Raw genomic sequence first — 21,433 nt, forward strand, 5'->3', positions numbered from 1 at the left:
AAATTGGCCACCCTAAGGAGGATCTTCGCAGGACTATCAGGTATTTCCCCCATTGGAATGCATTGACCAGTTTTCAATGCATTCCAATGGTTTTTTTTTTCACTTGGCGATGATTTCGCTGTACAGTGATTTTGCTGGAACGCATTATCGTTGTCAAGCGGGGCACCACTGTACCTGTATCTAGCTATAGAGCATATTTGCCTATCACAACTGAATACGTCTGTTATTTACTCTATGTAATGTAGGGCTGCATAAGCAAACAGCTGTTTCCTTAACAGTTCATACTGTAAGTGCATACTGGGCTGGAGGGAAAAATGTCCTCCTCCATATTCTGCAGTCAGAAGCCATACTGTCAGCAGAAGGACTTAGTTAGCTCCCATCCTTACTGTTGATTGTTACTGATTGTACTGCACGTTGCAGTGCTCTGGACTGCGGAGTTGCAGCTCCTTTTTGATGGATCCCTCTAATTCTTACTTTCATCTGCAGAATCCATTATGGTGATACCCAGTGTGGTATAGTGCAGTGGTTCTTAACCTTTGTTACTCAGGTGTTTTTGAACTGCAACTCCCAGAAGCCCCAGCCAGCAAAGCTGATGGTGAAGGCTTCTGGGAGTTGCAGTCCAAAAACATCAGAATAAGAAAGGTTAAGAACCAGTGGTATAGTGGATAGAACAACGGACTAGGACTTAGGAGGCCTGGGTTTGAATCCCTGGTCAGAGCTGGGGGCATGGAACAGGAAAAGTCACTTCTTAAATATCTCACTTACCTTAAAAACCCTACTTTCGACTTGTGCCACCAAGCCCAGCTTGATAGCAAATAATAAAAACAAAAGCAGAGCCTCAAGAGTTGGTCACTGAGCTGTCTAACCTGTGAGAGGGTCAAGTGTGAAAATGAGGTCCATGATGTACTGCAGTATGCAAAAGGGTGTAATCCTGAGAAATATTTAGCCTCCTTTGCCAACAGAAAATAATCAGTCATGCTGTTTTTGAAACAAACAAAACATGTCCGTGATTCCATTCAATAGGCAGGGCCTTCCAAAGGTCAGTAAGCCAGGCCCTACTTCATATATCAATAGGCCTGTCTGAGCAACATGTCCACACATCTTCTGCCCACTTAAACCTTTAGACCCTAAAAGCAGGACCTGATTAACAAGGTGGGAGTGGGGAGCTGAGCAGCCAGACTATATTTTCGGACAAAACATTGATAGTTTTCTGCTACACATGGGAATCTGAAACTGGTCAGAGTTGTGATTACTTCTGTATAGTGTTAGTCTTGTTGGATAGGCATAGGCGTCTCTTTTTCTGGACAAAGAGATGAGATACAGTTCGAGGTTAGGACACACACCCTTCTTATACGTAACAGTTTCCTTAGAGTAGCCTCCGTAAGAAGTCTGTAGACCTTGCTGTTTATTCTGAATGATTTAAGTAGTCGCAAATCAACACTCGCTAATTCAACAGGTTAAACCGTTTCACACTTTCAAAATTAACAATGACTGACTTTTGCAGTTTCTAACAGTTAAAACCAATGAATTAATTTTCAAATCTAGCTTATCAAAATCTAGTTATTGGCCTGTTCTGATGCCCTAAAAGTGATACATAAAGTATTTGATGACAGTCTAAGTTCATTCCATACATTTAATATCTTTCCACACTTCTTAAATAGTTTGTCTCCAGTATGAAGAGACTCTTCACCCAACACACTTTTCTTAAAAAAACAAAGACCAGTGACATTCCTGAGCAGCAAGATGTAGTGAGCATTGTGTGTCTTGGGTTCTATTGTTCAGATAAAACATGGCAGGAAGTGGCTGTTGCAAGAATCCTCTCACATGTGTTAATGTGTGTGTTCAAAGAGTGACAACTTCTTTGAGCATTGTCTTCTGGTGGTATTTCTCTGGTTTAAACTCAAGGGGGAAAAGCACAAAACCCTAATTTATATTTATATATTCACAGCCCTTGTCCAACGGTACCTCCACGAAGGTATTATCAAGAGCACTTTCACCAACTGCAGTCATAACATTGATTCCTGAACAGGTAAAAAAAACCTGTTGTTCATTTTAATACTTTGCTGGCCAAAATAAAGTGCTTCTGGCACTGTTGACCCTGATTATTGGTTGCCATGGATTCTTCCTGTACAAACGTTGGGACAGCGAATTGTGGCTGGAAAAGCATGGGAAGCTTCTTATCGATGTATTTATTTATTTATTTATTTATTTGATTTATATCCCGCTCATCTGGTAAATCTATACCACTCTGAGCGGCTAACAGAAACATATATACAATTATAATAAAATAAATTAAAAATATCAATTAACAGAAAATGACAAAAATCATAAATAATCGTAAATAATAAATAGATAAAGAAGAGAAAAATAAATTAAGTTAGATTAGGTGCTGGCAGGAGGGAAGGCCTTGACATAGAGCCATGTTTTTAGTTGAGTTTTGAATGTACCCAGCGTAGGGGCCGCACGAATCTCAGGAGGGAGATTGTTCCAAAGGCGAGGAGCCACTGCCGAGAAGGCCCGGTTTCGTGTCTTCTCCCTCCGGGCCTCCCTCGGCGTCAGGCTCCTCAGCCTCACCTCCTGGGTCGCGCGGGTGGTCCGGGTAGAACTTGGTGGGTGAAGGCATTCCGCCAAGTATCGAGGTCCCAAACCGTTTAGGGCCTTATAAGTGAGCATTAAAACTTTGAAGTCAATACGGAAACGAATGGGCAGCCAATGCAGTCTAGCCAGGATAGGAGAAATGTGATGGAATTTTCTCCCTCCGGTAAGGAGTCTGGCTGCTGCATTCTGCACCATCTGAAGTTTCCGTATCAGCCTCAAAGGTAGCCCCACGTAGAGCGCGTTGCAGTGATCTAATCTTGAGATTACGAGCGTGTGTACTAAGGTGGTGAGCGCCCCCGTGTCGAGATAGGGCCGCAGCCGGGCAATCCGCCAAAGGTGGAAAAAGGCGGAGCGGACAACCGATGCCACCTGTGTTTCCATGGTGAGCGTCGGGTCCAAATGTATGCCCAAGCTGCGGACCCCACTCACCGGAGCCAGGGTGGTCCCCCCAAACGAGAGAGAGCCAACCAAGCCACCAACCACGGGGGGGCCCACCCTCAGGACTTCCGTCTTGTCCGGGTTCAGCTGCAGGCCATTTTCCTGCATCCATTCCAGTACAGTCCCCAGGCAGCGCTGAAGGGACAGGACGGCATCACCTGCAGTTGGTAAAAAGGAGATGTAGAGCTGGGTGTCATCAGCATACTGATGACACAGCGCTCCACACCCCCTGATGACCCCCGCTAGCGGTCTCATATAGATGTTAAATAGCATTGGGGAGATAATCGACCCCTGTGGAACCCCACAGTTGGAGTTCCACGGGGCCGAGACACTCTCCCCAAGCTGAACTCTCTGGGGGTGGTCCTCCAAGAAGGAACGGAGCCAGGCTAATGCCAGGTCACCGATTCCCAACTCGGAGAGCCTCCCCAGGAGGATACCGTGGTCGATGGTATCGAAGGCCGCCGAAATATCGAGGAGGACCAGCAGAGACGTTTTGCCCTTGTCGGTCTCCCTCAGCAGGTCATCATGCAGGGCGACCAATGCCGTCTCTGTACCGTGACGCGGCCTGAAGCCCGACTGGAACGGATCCAGGGCATCTGTTTCATCCAGGAGTGCCTGAAGCTGGTCTGCCACCACCCTCTCCACCGCTGTCTGATTGGAGATTATTCTAGAGAAGCTGTGTTGATTTTTTTTCCAAAAGCAGAAGGAAAAATAAAAAAATTAAAAGAATGTCATTTTCCTCGGAATTTAAAACATGCATTTCTTAATTTTAATTAGGACTACCACTTGATAGTTGCTTCCTAATATTTTTTGCCATTTTGTTGCCTCAAACAGGTTGGAAAGCTCTACAGTGAACTGGATATGGTCAAAATGAATGTGAGGGTCATGTCAGCAATCTTGAAGGAAAACGTCCCTGGCTCTGAAAATCCAGATGATATGGAGCTGTTACAGGTAGTGTGTGCCTTTTTTTTTTCCCCTTAGGTATTTAGTGGGAAATAGAGCTGATAGAATGTGTGTGTTTAGTCGTTTAGTCGTGTCCGACTCTTCGTGACCCCATGGACCAGAGCACGCCAGGCCCTCCTGTCTTCTACTGCCTCCCGGAGTTGTGTCAGGTTCATGTTGGTTGCTTCGCAGACACTGTCCAGCCATCTCATCCTCGGTCGTACCCTTCTCCTCTTGCCATCACACTTTCCCAACATCAGGGTCTTTTCCAGGGAGTCTTTTCTTCTCATTAGATGGCCAAAGTACTGGAGCCTCAGCTTCAGGATCTGTCCTTCCAGTGAGCACTCAGGGTTGATTTCCTTTAGAACTGATAGGTTTGTTCTCCTTGCAGTCCAGGGGATTCTCAAGAGCCTCCTCCAGCACCACAATTCAAAGGCATCAATTCTTCGGCGGTCTGCTTTCTTTATGGTCCAGCTCTCACTTCCATACATCACGACAGGAAAAACCATAGCTTTAACTATTCGGACTTTTGTTGGCAAGGTGATGTCTCTGCTTTTCAAGATGCTGTCCAGATTTGCCATCGCTTTCCTCCCAAGAAGAAGGCGCCTTTTAATTTCAGGGCTGCTGTCTCCATCTGCAGTGATCATGGAGCCCAGGAAGATAAAATTTGACACTGCCTCCATATCTTCCCCTTCTATTTCCCAGGAGGTGATGGGACCAGTGGCCATGATCTTATTTTTTTTGATGTTGAGTTTCAGACCGTTTTTTGCACTCTCCTCTTTCACTCTCATTACAAGGTTCTTTAATTCCTCCTCACTTTCTGCCATCAGAGTGGTATCATCTGCATATCGGAGGTTGTTGATATTTCTTCCGGCAATCTTAATTCCGGCTTGGGTTTCTTCCAGTCCAGCCTTCCGCATGATGTATTCTGCATATAAGTTAAATAAGCTGGGGGACAATATACAGCCTTGCCGTACTCCTTTCCCAATTTTGAACCACTCAGTTGTTCCATGACCAGTTCTAACTGTTGCTTCCTGTCCCACATATAGGTTTCTCAGGAGACAGATAAAGTGGTCAGGCACTCCCATTTCTTTAAGAACTTGCCATAGTTTGCTGTGGTCCACACAGTCAAAGGCTTTCGCATAGTCAATGAAGCAGAAGTAGATATTTTTCTGGAACTCTCTGGCTTTCTCCATAATCCAGCGCAAGTTAGCAATTTGGTCTCGAGTTCCTCTGCCTCTTCGGAATCCAGCTTGTACTTCTGGGAGTTCTCGGTCCACATACTGCTGAAGCCTACCTTGGAGGATTTTGAGCATAACCTTGCTAGCGTGCGAAATGAGTGCAATTGTACGGTAGTTGGAGCATTCTTTGGCACTGCCTTTCTTTGGGATTGGGATGTAGACTGATCTTTTCCAATCCTCTGGCCACTGTTGAGTTTTCCAAACTTGCTGGCATATTGAATGTAGCACCTTAACAGCATCATCTTTCAAGATTTTAAATAGTTCAACTGGAATGCCATCACCTCCACTGGCCTTGTTGTTAGCCAGGCTTTCTAAGGCCCACTTGATTTCGCTCTCCAGGGTGTCTGGCTCAAGGTCAGCAACTACATTGTCTGGGTTGTCCGGGATATCCACATCTTTCTGATGTAATTCCTCCGTGTATTCTTGCCACCTCTTCTTGACGTCTTCTGCTTCTGTTAGGTCCCTCCCATTTTTGTCTTTTATCATGTTCATCTTTGCGCAAAATGTTCCTCTAATATGTCCAATTTTCCTGAACAGATCTCTGGTCTTTCCTTTTCTGTTATCTTCCTCTATTTCTTTGCATTGTTCATTTAAGAAGGCCCTCTTGTCTCTCCTTGCTATTCTTTGGAAGTCTGAATTCAAGTTTCTGTAACTTTCCCTATCTCCCTTGCATTTTGCTTCCCTTCTCCTCTCTGCTATTTCTAAGGCCTCGTTGGACAGCCACTTTGCTTTCTTGCATTTCCTTTTCTTTGGGATGGTTTTCGTTGCTGCCTCCTGGACAATGTTACGAGCCTCTATCCAAAGTTCTTCAGGCACTCTGTCCACCAAATCTAGTTCCTTAAATCTGTTCTTTACTTCCACTGTGTATTCATAAGGGATTTGGTTTAGATTATACCTGAGTGGCCCAGTGGTTTTTCCTAATCTCTTCAGTCTAAGCTTGAATTTTGCTATGAGAAGCTGATGATCAGAACCGCAGTCAGCTCCAGGTCTTGTTTTTGCTGACTGTATAGAGCTTCTCCATCTTTGGCCGCAGAGAATATAATCAATCTGATTTCGATATTGCCCATCTGGTGATTTCCATGTATAGAGTCGCCTCTTGTGTTGTTGGAAAAGAGTGTTTGTGATGACCAGCTTATTCTCTTGACAAAACTCTATTAGCCTTTGTCCTGCTTCGTTCTGAACTCCAAGGCCAAACTTCCCTGTTGTTCCTTTTATCTCTTGGCTCCCTACTTTAGCATTCCAGTCCCCTAGAATGAGAAGAACATCTTTCTTTGGTGTCAGTTCTAGAAGGTGTTGTAAATCTTCATAGAATTGTTCAATTTCAGTCTCCTCAGCAATGCTGGTTGGTGCATAAACTTGGATTATTGTGATGTTGAATGGTCTGCCTTGGATTCGTATTGACATCATTCTATCATTTTTGAGATTGTATCCCATTACAGCTTTTCCCACTCTTTTGTGTGATAGAATATTTTTTTGCTGATAGAATATGGGGCCATAAATCCTAAACTCCGAAACTAGATTACTGAAGAGTAGTTCCAGTTCCACCTTGATGGAGGGTCAGAGCAGGTCACCCTACAAACCCTGCCCCCATCTCCATCATGGTCTTCTCTGGCAAGGTCAGCAGCGTGCAGGAAGGGTGAGTGGACCCAAAGCTTTTACATTTCCTCTCCTCTTTCCTTCACATTCTCTGACATTAGAGCTCTGTAAAATTTTCCACAGAGACACAGAAGGGGTTCCAGAGTCAAATCTCCCCGCTGAGGTTAGAGTTCTGTCTCTGATTTCAGAGGGGGAATCCATTTCCTACTGTGACACTCTCCCAGAGCCAATAGGTTTGTTCTCTTAAGTCAGTCTGTGGAAATCGCTGATAAAAATTGAGCTTATTTCAAAAAAGAGAGTGTGTTTTCTTCATCTTAAGCAGCTAGGGATGAGGAGAAGGGCAAAGCTGACACAGAATATCTGAAATTTGGGACACACAAGTTAATGTTATCAGCGTCTAGATATATGCAGGACCACTGGATCAGTACCCACAGTTTTACTTATCCTCTGCCTGAAAATATTAACCCCCCCCCCCCCCAGAAATATGTGTTTCCAAGCAGTGTGACCAGAACTGAGCAAATATTACGCAGTATATAAGGTTTACTTTATCCATGATATCTGGCATCTTTGGGTCAGGGGCCTGGATACCGTGGTCCTACTGCATAAATATTTCCCTGCTTGGAGGGACTGAATTCAGTGATAGGTGAGAGTTTCCCTGAATTTATGGACGTTTGCAACATTTTTCTGGAGCAACCAACCCACAGAGGGAGGAGCTTTGTTTACCAGACTTCAAACATTCCCAATAAGTAAGTACATTGTTTTCTCCTCACCTCGCAACTTAACAAAAACAGCATCATTAAAAAGAGAAGCGTGCCACCTCCCTAGTAAAAGGTTTGTGAGAAGCTCATTTCCTCCCCCATATCTATAATACAGAGAGATATTTGTGTGTGGGTGTGATCTTCCCTCCAAAGATGGAGGATCCTGGTTCAAGCAGGGGGTGTGGGTGTGGACTGATCTACAGCTGAATTTCCCCATTCACCCAGGCCAGGTGAGGAGCAGGCAGCCAAATACCTTCAGGTATTTTACTCCCTGTACAGAAGGGGCCCTTTTTGTAAGCATCTCTGAGCTTCTGGCTGGAGGTGATCTGGAGATCATTTTCTAGCCCTGAGGCAGATGGAGAGCCATTGAAGTACTTAGGATGATGGAACAAGATCTTACAGCGGATGCTAGTCAAGACATGTTTTGTTTTAAAATCTTGGATCAATTTTTGGAAGGCCAGGGAAAATGGTGATGATATGGGATGATGGCTAAACACCCAAAAACACTGCTGACTATCAGATGTTTTGAGCAAGCAATAAAAGCTAGCTGGCTCCATCATGCTCTGCATCTTGTGTCTCCTGGTGATTAAATGCTGGATTTGATGGATGTATCCACCACACATGTGGTGGCGCTGTGGGTTAAACCGCAGAAGCCTCTGTGCTGCAAGGTTGGAAGACCAGCAGTCATAAGATTGAATCCATGCGACGGAGTGAGCCCCGTCGCTTGTCCCAGCTCCCGCCAACCTAGCAGTTCGAAAGCATATAAAAATGCGGGTAGATAAATAGGTACCACCACGGTGGGAAGGTAACGGCGTTCTATGTCCAGTTGCACTGGAAACAGACCATGGAAACTATCTATGGACAAACGCCGGCTCTATGGCTTGGAAAACGGGGATGAGCACCATGCCCTAAAGTCGGACCCGACTGGACTAAATGTCAAGGGGAACCTTTACCTTTACCTATCCACCACACAGCCACTATTTGGCATTCTTGTGGTGGTTTCTTTTCTTTCCTTCTCCTATGACTGCTGCTGGCCTGCTTTTATTTCTACCCACACCCTTTCTCTCTCTCTCTCTCTCTCTCTCTCTCTCTCTCTCTCTCTCTCTCTCTCATGCATGCATGCATCTGCACGTGTGCGTGTACACACACACACACACACACACACACACAGAGAGAGGGAGAGAGAGAGAGAAAGTTGTGACTTAGCATGACAGCAGGCTTTTTCATAGACGGCCTGTCTGAGTACAAAACAAGGTAAGGAAAAGCACCACGTAGATCCCTATGGGAATGGGCCAGGGCATCTGGATGACATCTGTAGTCGAGATGCCTTGGACTACAACTCCCATAAGCTCCAACCAACACAGCCAATGGCCATGGCAGACAGAGAATGTGAAAGGTGTATGTCTAGAGAAGGTTGGAGACAGCCTTGATGTTTCAGATCATTTAGCCTCAGAAAAGATTATGTTAGGTGCAGGGGTTATTGTGGCAATTTTTGGAAGTACATATGGCAGGGAAGAACTTTTTCTCCCTGTCCCATCCAACAGGTCAGGGGCCACCCAGTGAAATGAATCAGCTAGATATTCAGGACAGGCAACGGGAAGTCCAGTTTGGCGCATAATGTTATTGCTGCTGTAGGGTGTGAGGATGACTGCAGGTTCTGATGGTTTAAAATGAGGCTAGACAAAATCTTAGAGGGTATGCCTGTTAGTCATGACAGCTAAACGGAGCAGAGCTTGGAGGAGTTACCTTTTGTACTGCGGCTCTCAGAAGCATCTAGCTAGTTGGCCACTATTGGAAACAGAGTACAAAAGTAGGTACACACTCCGAGATGATGAATAAGCTCCTTTGTCTATTAGGTTCTTTTTTTTTAAAGACAGTTTGAGATGCCGTGACATGTTTTGTCATCTTGTGCATACTTGGCATTCCAGAGGTGGAAGCAGAGCTGTGGCATCCAGATAATCCAAGCCACTGAGTCACTCGGCATGGTACAAACACAACCAAGTAAAACTGGCCCATTAGACCCAGGAAAACATACATATACAGACACTGTAATTACAACATTCAGCCTAAGTGCAGTGAACAAAATACATAATGATTTCTGAAGGCCAACCAGGAATGTGGGAAGTATTCCGTGCTGTGTAGAAACGCTGCACAAGTTATATGTTTCTGACTTCATCCTGTTCCTAGGAGAAGACGCCACTTCCTTTTTTCATCTCTGTCATCCCTGGGTAGTCCCAGTCTGCCCATAGGAAATGTTCACGCCGTTTCAGCAAGATATGGAGGCATCATATCTTGATGCTCGTCCCTGCTTGCCTTACACCCTACCCCGTTTACAACTCTTAGCTGCCCTCTTCAGCATCTGAAGCTCACTCTTATGACCACTTTCAACCATCAGTGGACAAGAGAGTTGAGAGGAAGTAAAAGAGCAGAGGTTGGGCAAGAGTACTCGGCAAGCAAACTAGAGAGAGGAGATATCAGAAGGAATTGGGAAAACGGAATGAAAATTCTCCTGTAAGCAAATGCTTCTCAACATGGAGCCTTTTAAAAACCCTAATCTAGGGTTTCTGAAACTTGGATCCCCACATGTTCTTGGACTGAAACTCCTAGAAGCCCTCATCACTAGCTGTGCTGGCCAGGATTTCTGGGAGCTGTAGTCCAAGAACATCTGGGGACCCAAAGTTGGGAACCACTGCCCAAAGCAAAGGATCTAATGGAAAGTAATGACCTAAATGTACTAATTGCTTGTCTTCCAAATACCTATGTTTGTGTGTAGTGGTGTAATTTAAGGTGCCTCTAGCATCCACTATATCATTCATATGTTAAGAATCAATTTCTTCTTCTGTCCCTCCGCAGAAACTATACAAGACATGTAGGATAATGCAGGAGAGAATCATGGAACTGTTAGCAAATGTGCAGAATGAAGATGTAATTACTGAACTGATACAAGTGAATGAAAATCTGAACAATGTATTACTGGGACATGAAAGGTAAAATTATTCTATCCAAACTGATATCTCATGTCTTGTAGATGCAGGCTCTGACCATAAGTAGCTGTGACTGAGCTAACAAAGGGCCTGCTTAGATGTTGCTTTTCCTGTGGAGTGCTTCCTCAGGGAAGCATTCGCTCTCTTGCCCTCACCTTTTCACTGAGGGGAGCAGCGAAGAACTGGAGCAAGCAGTCCCATACCTGGTAGCTGAACTTGGGATCTCTCTCTGGTGTTTGAAGATGAGCCTACGTTCTGGGACTGCAGAACCTCCCATTTTATTGTCCTCACAACAAGGAGCTCCTAATTTGTCCCCAGAAAGAAGGAAAATAATATTGGAAGACATCCCATATATCCATTGTAAACCCTGTGGGTGACATCTGGTTTATTTTCTGCACACTGGGCAGCATGAAACCTTTAAATATATGTGGAGTTGATACAGTAGACGCAAATACCAGCCTCTCTTGAAAAGTTTATCTGAGACACTTTGGCAAATGTTCTGCTCTTGAAGTTGGTGGAAACTGAGGGATAAATGAGAATTTTTTAAAATATATATACAGTGGTGCCTCACATAACGAGTGCACTGTATAGCGATGTTTCCGTATAGCGATCCCTTTTTCGGGATCGCTATACGGAAACATACCCGATCGTCGCAATGGGGAAAACCCGCATTGCGAAGATCGGGTATTGCGGTGGCCATTTTGGAGCCGCCGAACAGCTGTTCGGCGGCTCCAAAATGGCCGCCGGAAGCCCGGAAATGGCTGCCGGCAGCCGTTTTCACGCCGTGCCCTCGCTTAGCGAAGGCGCGAAAATGGCTGCCGGCAATTGGAATCCTCGCTGAACGGGTAAGTAAGAAAGGTATTGGAATGCATTAAACTAAGTTTAATGCGTTTCAATACATTTTCCCTACCCGTTTAGCGACGATTTCGCATAGCGAGGGTTAATCCGGAACGGATTAACCTCGCTATGCGGGGCACCACTGTATATATATTCTCTATGATAAGCCTGTCTTTCCTTCATTGACAGGGTTTTTCTCAGAGAGGCACACCTCAGCAACAGAAGTTCTGATACCTCCTCCCTTTCAATATGGGGATGCAGTCTCAAACTTGATTTAACAATCTTTTTTAAAAAATGGCAGAGTCTTTACTAAAATTAAATACCGTTAAATTTGTGTCTGCATTTTGTTGTGCTGCCAAAAATGCACATGTACATGAGGACTTAGTATGTGGGAAGAGCTTCCATATTGCAGGAATAAAACCTCACAAGATCTCAGAGTTTGAATTTTAATTCTGAAATTCAAATCAGACCTAGATAAAAACATAGCAGAATCCATTTTCCTCTAAGGAAGCAATGGTAAGACCTGGAATTTGTGTCAAATGCTACACCATCATTTTCATACTGTGAATTTTGATATGTCTTTTTTCCAAAAATGTCTGAAAACATTTTCTTGCCGTGATTAATCACTTTCGAAGTGGGCTTGCTCAGGTTGGTTACCTTTGTGTAAGCTACATCAGTTCAATTAAATTTGGTCACAAATTGAAATGGTGAGCAGATTCTACTCGCTTTCCTCATTTGTCATGCCAACTCTTAGCGACTCTAAGTTGCTCATTATTATGAGGCTTCTCCTAGTTGTTTGTAGTTTGCTGCCATGGCTTTAATGGACCCCTAGCTGTCACCATGGCATTCCCTTCCATAGCTAGAACAATAAACCTTTTCCCAGGCTCCTAATTTAAAGATCCCAAATGAACCTGATGTGAAGTACAAATAGCACCATTGAAATCACGGAAACTACGGATATGCACTGAACCTCCCTGCAATTTGAAGGAAAGAATAAGGTGTAGTTTTTGATGTTGCATAATGGCAGCCTCTCTTTATAGGTTTGCAGTGCTGTTTTGAAAGTGTTTTAGGAAGTACTACTAATAGAAGTAGTACAATAAGATTATATTAAGTAGGCCCCAGTGCCTGGGCAGGATTTGTTCCTAACCAGATAGCCCAGCACAGATGACAGGAACACAGAATGCAGGCTGCCTCTGCCACAAAAATGGGTCACATAGACCTTTCCATTCCAATCCAATAGTGCAAGACTTTGGTGCTTGTGTGCTCCTCAACCACCCTCATGCTTCAGACTGTCCTGTTGTGTGCACTGGTATTGAATATCTGTGTTATACTGGTTTTTTAAAAGCACACTATAAATTCCCAGTGTTCTGCAATGTTCTCCTTTCTTGTTCTCCATTTTTCAAGTCTTCTAGGTGTGCTGTGCTTTACCTTAACAGTTCTGTTGTGCTGTGCAGAACTGGATGTGATGTGCTGGTTGTTGCAACTACTCATGCCTATTATTTTGAAACAGATTTTTGTTGTAGTAGTTAAAGTCTTTTCATTTCTTTTCATTTTCCTTTGGTATATCACCTCTGGCTTATCGCTTCTTAAGCAGCGCCCAGAACTGTACTGTACCGTATCAACCGATTTTGCGCAGTATGGTTAACTGGGAATTGACAGGTCTCCTGCATAAACATGGAATAATGTCCTTAAAAAGGCATAATTTAACTTAATCAAGCCCAAATATATAGAATGAAATAAATTTGTTTGATTTACTATGTTTGAAGATTTGAAGATCAGAGGTTTAAAGCAAATGGTTACAAAATACTCCCTTTGTTTACCCCAAATTCGTGGCTTAGAAGCAAAGAACTAATGGTACTGTTTTATACAGGTTCGCTCGAAACAGAGTACGGTTCTTGGAGAATCAAAGGATTCAAAATGAACGCACAGCGGTAAGCAGACAATTTTACTGGCCCCAAACCCCCTGATATTGCTGTATTCTGGTGGTCTCTTGAATTATTATACACTGTTAGTGCCTTTGAAGTCCAGGTGACTCCGAGGTACGTTCAGTGTACCCAGTGGGGCACTAACTCCTAAGCAAGGATTGCAGGCTTATACAATATTCAGCAGAGGACAAAGTGTCAATACCTGTTCCACCATAACTGGATAAGTAATCAAAGACCTTGGTGGATGAGGGAATACAGCATAGTTGCTTTGATCAACTTCAACAATGCATCACCGTTGTTGAAATGGCTTATTGTAAAGTGGATGTTTGATGTGTGGTTAACAGGCGACACTGGGTAGAACCTCTGGCCTCCATCTTAATTTTCAGGTCAATGGCAACCAGCCGTCTGCTCCTTCTTGTGATTTGCTCGACCTCGAAACCAGTGTTCCTGCTGCTGTGCCAAATCCCGGGAGAGCCAACCCAGTGACTCCTCAGTCATCAGAGCAGAGTGAGTGAAGAACATAGATGGCTTAATGTTTTAACAGAATACTACAGACCTAGTGGGAAGGATGGAAATGAGTTTCAGTGGCGCTCATAATCTCTGCACTTGGGCAGAAAAGCTGTGTTATGAAGGACAAACATGAGACATGTTGACAAATAGGTAACCCAACAGAGCTTTGCTTCCACCTAGATTTCCATCCTCTTCCTTCCTAGCTGTGTCAGTGTTCTGGGTCTTCTCGTATGTTTTTCAGGTGGAAAATAATTATACTCAAGTTTCAAGTATTTTTTTAGGTTTAGTGCCCGTAGGCCATACACCATGTCAAGTTTCAGAGTTTAAAAATACATTAAAACAAAACTTAGTCACATCAACAACACCATTTTTGAAAGAATGATATTAATGCTTAATACAGCATTCCACATTCTTATTGGCACAATCTGTCAGGCACTGGAACTCCTCTATCAGGGACCAACTTATTAGCAGTACTTACTGTGGTTGAAAAGCAGGGACATCATTCTGAGGCAATTTCTTTGTCTTCACAGATGGCCCGTAGCTAGTGCCAGCACCATAGAGGGGGCAGAGGTCAGCAGATACCTTGCTTCTGTCACCCTACAATACATGTATACCATTCTGCCCAGTTAGTTGCAGAACTTGTGTCATTCACATGGCTCTCTTCCCTGTATCACCATTGCCCAGTTGACTGGAGTGCTGTTTAGGAGAAGGCTAAAAACGTGGGGAACATACATAAACATTCCTGAGGAAATAAATGTGTACAGATGGGATATGGGGATGAGTGTAAGGACTTCTTCTGATTTTGTCTTATTTTGCTTAACTCTTACTGTGGTTTCCTCACAGGCCTCTGTTTGTAATACACTAGGGACCAAAGCAGTTGTGCCATCAGGCAATCAGTTTGTTTGTTCGTATAGTTGCTCCATTCTTCCATAAAACAGGACTGATCTTGTTGGTAGTTTGTTTTTAACATACCAGTGTGTGTAACGTTATGGGAAACGGAATGGTCTTCCACACTCACATTGTGTCCCCAGTTTCTATTGTCTCACTTCACATACTGGGGAGATTTTGGTCCCGAGTTCACAGATTTACAAGGGGGAAAATTCTTCTGAGTCTAATACCAACCTTCCCTCTGCTGCTTTATTTCTGTTTTGAAGACTGCCAGACACAGAGCGCGGCTGTTCCGACCTACCATCCAGCTCACCCACCACTTTATCCTCAGCTAAGCCAACTCCTACCTACAAATGCTCCACAGTCTTCGTAAGTAGCAATTTTAAAGTAATATAAACACTGAGGTGGGGTCTGAAGGTTGACTTACATAGATGGCAATGAAGAGGCCAGAAAACGTCCTCTCTTTGGAAACTTCTCAAATAACGGAATAGACATTTAACTGATCCAGCCCTTAATCCTTCATTTTGTAGACTAATTCATGGGAAAGCAAGTATGTAGCATGTGGACAAAGAGATGGATAGAAACGGAGGCCAGGAGCTCATGAGGCTTCCAGATATCTGGTGGTCTTGTGCTGCTCTGAAGATGAGATAAGGAATTTCGGTTACGATTTCTCAGAGACTTCTAACGCCTTCATTTCTTCTTTTAGGTTCTCAGCTGAACCACTGAGCACGTGCCAAAGCTTCACAGGTGGCCAAACCTATGTCAATGTGAGCAGCAAACCATTTGTCAGTCTTGGTTCACTTACTCTAAAAACAACAACAAAACACCTCCTAGACTTTCTTAATATGCACAGGCAGAAGGTGATCTGGCCAGTTCATTCTCAGAATTACTGTGAAGCTCCTCCAATGCCTCGAGGGCCATTCAAGACCAGTCCAACACTGCAGAGTTTGCCTGTGGATACGATCCTGGTCTTTTGACAGCAGCTATGGATGGTCACCTAATAACTCATCCTGCCAACAGAATGGTGTCAGTTGATGGAATAAGGAATGGGTTCCCTCTCCCCTCTTGCACCCCCAGTCTGACTCAGCAGATTGGGGAGCCTGTGGAGTAGATGTGAGGGAAGCACATAAGGCTGCAGATCAAGGCAGAATCTGGTTGCATGATTCTGCATTTAACTCAAGGACAGAGCCCTCCTATGAGTGCTGAGGTTACTTTGAGAGCCAATCCTTATGTATCCAAAAAACAGCACCATCTACACACAGGTGGAAAGAGATCACAATGCTCAGATTTAAAAAAATGCTCATATCATTAATAATAATATTGACACGTCTTCTCTAAAGATCTCTGGACAGCTCATGGTAAAATCAGCTTAAATACCAAATGACACAAACCTATTAAAGAAATATAAATGCAGCTGCAGTATTAGCAACAAAAACTCCAGAGCTATACTGTAATTTTAAAATTGGGAGGCCCAGAGCTTGGTAAAGGGTCAAAAAGAAAAAAAATATTCTTTGCCTGTCACTGCAAAGGAGGCAAATGTAGTAGTAGGGAAATATTACTGCAGGGGGTGAGGGAGGTGCCAAAAGACCTTTGACAAAGTAACACAGGGAACGGACCACCCATGGGATCTCACCTGCTTCCTTCTCAGTCTTCGCGGTTAGGCCTGGGTGTAGTTCCATGCACCCTTCCTGGCCCATGACTTGTCTCCTACTCCTAGCACCGGCGACCCAAAGGGGGCAGTGCTTAACGTGATGGAGCCAATAGGCTTGGCACTTTGGTTTCCAGTGCTTCTTTTACAAAGGGATAGGCTGGTTCTCCCTCTGGGGTAACAGGTAGTCTGGTACAATCCATGGGGCCCAATGTCAGGGGATGTCTGCACAGATCCAATCTAATTTCCCTCGAAGGCTCCACCAGTGTGCCTAGTTCGGTCTCTTTGTCCCCCCTGCTCACTGTTGTCGTCACTGTGCTCCTGATCCTGAAGTATTTCCCCCATGGTTGTACCTTCCTCAGGTTCCTCCCTCTCTCCCTATGGCCCTTTCATGTGTCAGTCATTTGTCCCTCCTGATATTTCCACATGCCTCTCATGTGTGGTGAACAGCTTCTGACCTTCTGGGCTCTCCATCATGATACTCCCTGTCAGTTGTGCCAGGATCCCTAGGCATGTGAAGAGACTCAATGTGTAGCAGAAGCTTTTCTCTTCAGACAGCCCTATCGCTGTGGATGCAGCTCTAGAGCCCAGCTGAACCACTGCCTCAATACTAGCTGAATACAGAGGATTCTGTAATGAGCGCAATCAGGATTACTGTATTTCAGTCTGGATTGATGGAAGCCTTGACCATATTTCTCTTAATAGGATTGTTGTTGGTTTTTACTATAGAAAATAGCGCAATAAACTAAACAAAGTGGTGTAGGGGTTTTGAGGGTTTTTTTTAAACTTGTGTTCCTGCATAGCTGACTTAATTAATTTCATTTACATAAGTAAACACTTGACTTAATTCATTTCCGTAGGTAAACACATACTTTAATCCAGTACCTTTGCATCCTGTGAGCATTCAGAGTAATGGTTCAAAAGATGCCCCACCAGCAGGTAAGTCTAAATAACTGCAGTGATTTGCAGTTAGAATTGTCTGCATAGTTCAGGCATAAGCATGTCCGACTTTACAAAAACAGGTGCTGTCCCATCCTTATGTCCACATGTGGACAGTCCTTATTTACAGAGGCAGGGATGATATCTTGAGTTACCAGTGTAGTCTTGCTGCCCCATTCTAAACTGCATGCACCTTGATCTTCATAGGAACCTGCTCAACACATACCTGAATGCGGAAGGCAACATTCTGCATTACAGCTTATTTCCAGCCACAGTTCAGCTTGGTTCTATTGCTGTGGTACATTTTACTAGTTCAAATTTGCTTTGATGTTTAATCATTAAAATGTTCTCACATTTAGGTTTGGGTTCAGTCTGTGTGTTCCGTGTCTAGCTGGCCACGTGACAACGGAAACTGTCTTTGGACAAAATGCTGACTCTATGGCTTGGAAACGGGGATGAGCACCGCCCCCTAGAGTCGAACACGACTGGACAAAAATTGTCAAGGGGAACCTTTACCTTTACCTTCAGTCTTTGCTACGTTTGCCTGTTCCCTTGCTCTGAGAGGTGCTACCTCACACCTGTGCCTTGCGTGTATTTTACCTTTTACCCTACAGTTACAGTAGAAGGTGATAGTGAGGATAATTATATTTTGTCACTTCTAATTAAATAACATAAGAAACAAGGTTTTAAAATGTTGATTAAAAATGTTTGTTTGTCTATTTGGTCCCTGTCTTTCTTTCTTCCAGACTTCTCAAAAAACAGCTCACAGCCTCCTAATTATTATGAGCTGATGGAATTTGATCCTTTGGCTCCTAGTGATAAATCAGAGTAAGTAGTCTGTTGAATGGCTAAGGCATTGCTTGCTTTTTAAAAATTGCCTAGGTCAACAAATGCATAGTCTATCCTATATTAATGGAGCAGAGGTAGAATACACTTGCTTAGGTCAGTGATGGTGACCATAAAGTTTGGGCAGGAGTGGCGCAATGTGCTTCCCTGAAGGTGCATGTTCGCCAACCAGTTGCAGGTACAGAACGTACTGGTTTGTATCTATTGGCATCCATCTGTCAGTGGAAGACATCACTGGTGGAAAAGACTCCATTCTGCAAACACCATCCACATTTATTTTGATGAGTTTGTTTGTTTGTTTATTTATAGTGGTGCCCCGCATAATGGGCACCCCGTTTAATGACGAATCTGCATAGCGATGTTTTTTTTGCGATCGTTTTTGCGATCGCATTGCGATGTTTTAAATGGTAAAACATCACTTTGCGATGATCGGTAAACTGTTTCGCTTACCGATTTTCGCATAGTGATGTTTTTAGAACAGCTGATTGGCGGTTCCAAAATGGCCGCTGGGTTAAAAAAAGGCCGCCCGCTGTGTTTTCACGCCCATTCCTCGCTTACTGGGCAGCAAAAATGGTGGCCGTATGGAGGATTTTCGCATAACGGTGAGTTTTTTGCCCATAGGAATGCATTAAACGTGTTTTGATGCATTCCTATGGGCTTTTTTGTTTCGTATAGCGACGATTCCACATAGCGATGATTTTTCCAGAACGGATTATCGTCACTATGCGGGGCGCCACTGTATTTATTTATTTATTTATTCAATTTATATCCCGCCCATCTGGTATATTCTACCACTCTGGGCGGCTTACAGAATATCAAAACAATTAAAAAACATAAAAACATTAGCATACAACAATAACAAATAGTGCAGGAATAAATAAATAATAAATAGCAAAGCAAAAGAAATCATTAGTTGACAGGAGGGAAGGCCTGGATGTACATCTATGTTTTCAGCTGGCTTGAAGACCCTCTGAAACAGATTTGGGGTTATGCGGGTGTGTGTGGAAAAGAGAGTAGACGTGTGACATTGTGTGGGTCCTATTACATTTAAGTTCAGTAGATAATTTATCATGGTTTTCATGTCACTGACCCTCCATTGCCTCCTAAGAGCTGTTTCTGTTTTTCACCAATTTACACTTTATATGGTCACCTAATCACAACCCCCACATTTTGTCCAGCAAGGATCTTTCATGAACAAAGTTTCACTTACAGAAGTGTGGATCCAAATCATGGGAAAGCAGTAAGGCAACTGAGGAGACGGATGCAACTTCAGTCTTTATTGATTAGCAACAAGAGGTGTGCAGTTTTGAGCAGCTAAGGTTAGGTGGGACAAAAACATTACTGAATCCAAAAAATTGAGATGCCACTTTAATCCATCACAAACTGAAAATACAGTACCTTTAGTCGTAATGAAATTATATAGACCCATTACAGAAAGTGAGGTAACATAAAATTGTTTTGGATTCTGGGGGTAGTGCATAGCCACTCTTTTCTACTACGAAGAAGCAGTTATTGGGAGGGGGAGGACTTAAAGGAGTTTTATGTTGTCCATTCCATATTTCCAGCTTCTAGTGAAGTATCTGGTTGAAGACCAGAGGTTTGGAGTTCAATTCCCCACAGTGTCTCCAGGGATAAGACCCCACCTGTGTAGCCTTGGGCAAGGTGCACAGTCCCAGGATGCCCCCTGAAGAAGGGAATGGCAAAGCACCCCTGAGTACTCTATACCTAGAAAACCCTGACAAGGTTTGCCTTAGTCAGAATTGACTTGATGGAGCACACAGAGAGTTCCTACCATAGCTTTGTTGACTAAACATTAGAATATTTCATACCACTAACTAATGATTATTTTTGCTTTGATTTCAGACCTATTTATGAAGAAATCGATGCACACCTCTTCAAAGCAAATGTTCACAGCAGTTGCTAGAAGCAGATGTCTTAAGAGGACAATTTATCTTTACCAGCATTAACGACTGTCTTGACAACACCCAATATGTTAGTAAAAAGACAAAGATTTTTCTGTAGCGAAAAGGATATCTTGCAAAAGATATGGATGAATGACATTGTTCTGCTGAGTACATGTTAAGTCAGTGTCTCTTGCATAGCCTACCTTAAGTGCATTATATTAGGTTTCATGGATCACTAAGGGTACATGGTTCTGTGGCTGCGTACTTTGGACCAAAAGACATGTTTCTAAAATAAATAAACACCATTTTACTTGGGAGCATAAGAACCAGATCACAACTACCATAACCAAGGTGCTTTTATTTCTTATCCATTTCATCTAGTTACAAATGTAAACTTTTTGCACAGGAAGAACAGGATGAGCAATTCGTTCATAGGTATGAAATGCAATTTCACTAGAAACAGTTTTTAAAAAGCAGGGACTGGGAATCAGCAACTGGATACTTAAGTCCAGGTCAAGTCTCTTGAGCATCAGCTGTTGTGCAATAGCTAGGGCTGTAAGATTTACCGGTGGTCAGCTTTACAAAAGAGATCTCTGCCTCAAGGATGAGGGGTGGTGTTGCTCTCTGGTCTTGGCTGTAATATATAGAGGGCCACGTATTCCTGAACCCCTGCTGTGTTTCCTCCTCAATGTACTCCCAACCTAGCTGCTGCCCATGCATGCAGGTATTCAGAAGTTAGATACCTTTCCTGGTCTGATGGTGGCTAATCACTACAGCACATTTCCATAAACAGATATCAATATGCTAGTTGTCTTAAGCATGCACAAGCTATGGAAAAAGTACACAATGTGAATCACTGACAAGGTTATAAGAGGGTTTTGCCACTTCTGTCTTGCCACCATTTGAATCTCTTTTATAAATATATTTGTTCCCTGTGGAAGAATACACCCAGTTGTGGCTGCATTCTATTGGAGTATCTCTGATATGGCATTTACTAAGTGGAGATGGGAGATGGGGTGGAAGGCCCCACCATTATGGTACTTTGGAGTCACTTTGCTCTTCTGTTATTGTTGCATCTTTCCCCTGTCTTTGGGAACTCAGGGTGTCTTTAAGCAATAACATTCTTTGAAAAGATGGGTTCAAAGACTAGAAAGGCAACTGGAGTAAGTGCCTTCATTCCAATTACAAGTAAAATGTGCATTTGTCAGAGATCACACCTGAACTTTAGTAATAAGTGTCATTACAGTTAACCACTCAATAAATGCTTCAGCATGGTAAATGGGTACATGTTAAATCTCACTACTGTGTATATAATATTTAATTATATTTTACAACTATTATGTTTTTGTACAATCTAATTAAACAATCTGGGAAACTGA

The 21,433-nt window shown here is 43.4% G+C and overlaps 1 protein-coding gene across 2 annotated transcripts in view; it reads left to right on the top strand.

The window, feature by feature from the left end:
• TOM1L1 (target of myb1 like 1 membrane trafficking protein) overlaps positions 1-21,433 on the top strand; it is a 51,959-nt gene extending 30,526 nt beyond the window's left edge. For both annotated transcript variants that reach the window (XM_020783997.3, XM_020783988.3), the window contains 10 exons: positions 1,949-2,029; positions 3,871-3,987; positions 10,427-10,560; positions 13,265-13,325; positions 13,706-13,826; positions 14,984-15,086; positions 15,424-15,484; positions 17,226-17,304; positions 18,051-18,132; positions 20,014-21,433. In XM_020783997.3, coding sequence (XP_020639656.3) covers positions 1,949-2,029; positions 3,871-3,987; positions 10,427-10,560; positions 13,265-13,325; positions 13,706-13,826; positions 14,984-15,086; positions 15,424-15,484; positions 17,226-17,304; positions 18,051-18,132; positions 20,014-20,074 — 900 coding nt within the window. In that variant the 3' untranslated portion in view covers positions 20,075-21,433. The remainder of the gene's footprint in view (positions 1-1,948; positions 2,030-3,870; positions 3,988-10,426; positions 10,561-13,264; positions 13,326-13,705; positions 13,827-14,983; positions 15,087-15,423; positions 15,485-17,225; positions 17,305-18,050; positions 18,133-20,013) is intronic.

This window comes from Pogona vitticeps, chromosome 2 (assembly GCF_051106095.1).
Source record: "Pogona vitticeps strain Pit_001003342236 chromosome 2, PviZW2.1, whole genome shotgun sequence".
Classification (NCBI taxonomy): domain Eukaryota; kingdom Metazoa; phylum Chordata; class Lepidosauria; order Squamata; family Agamidae; genus Pogona; species Pogona vitticeps.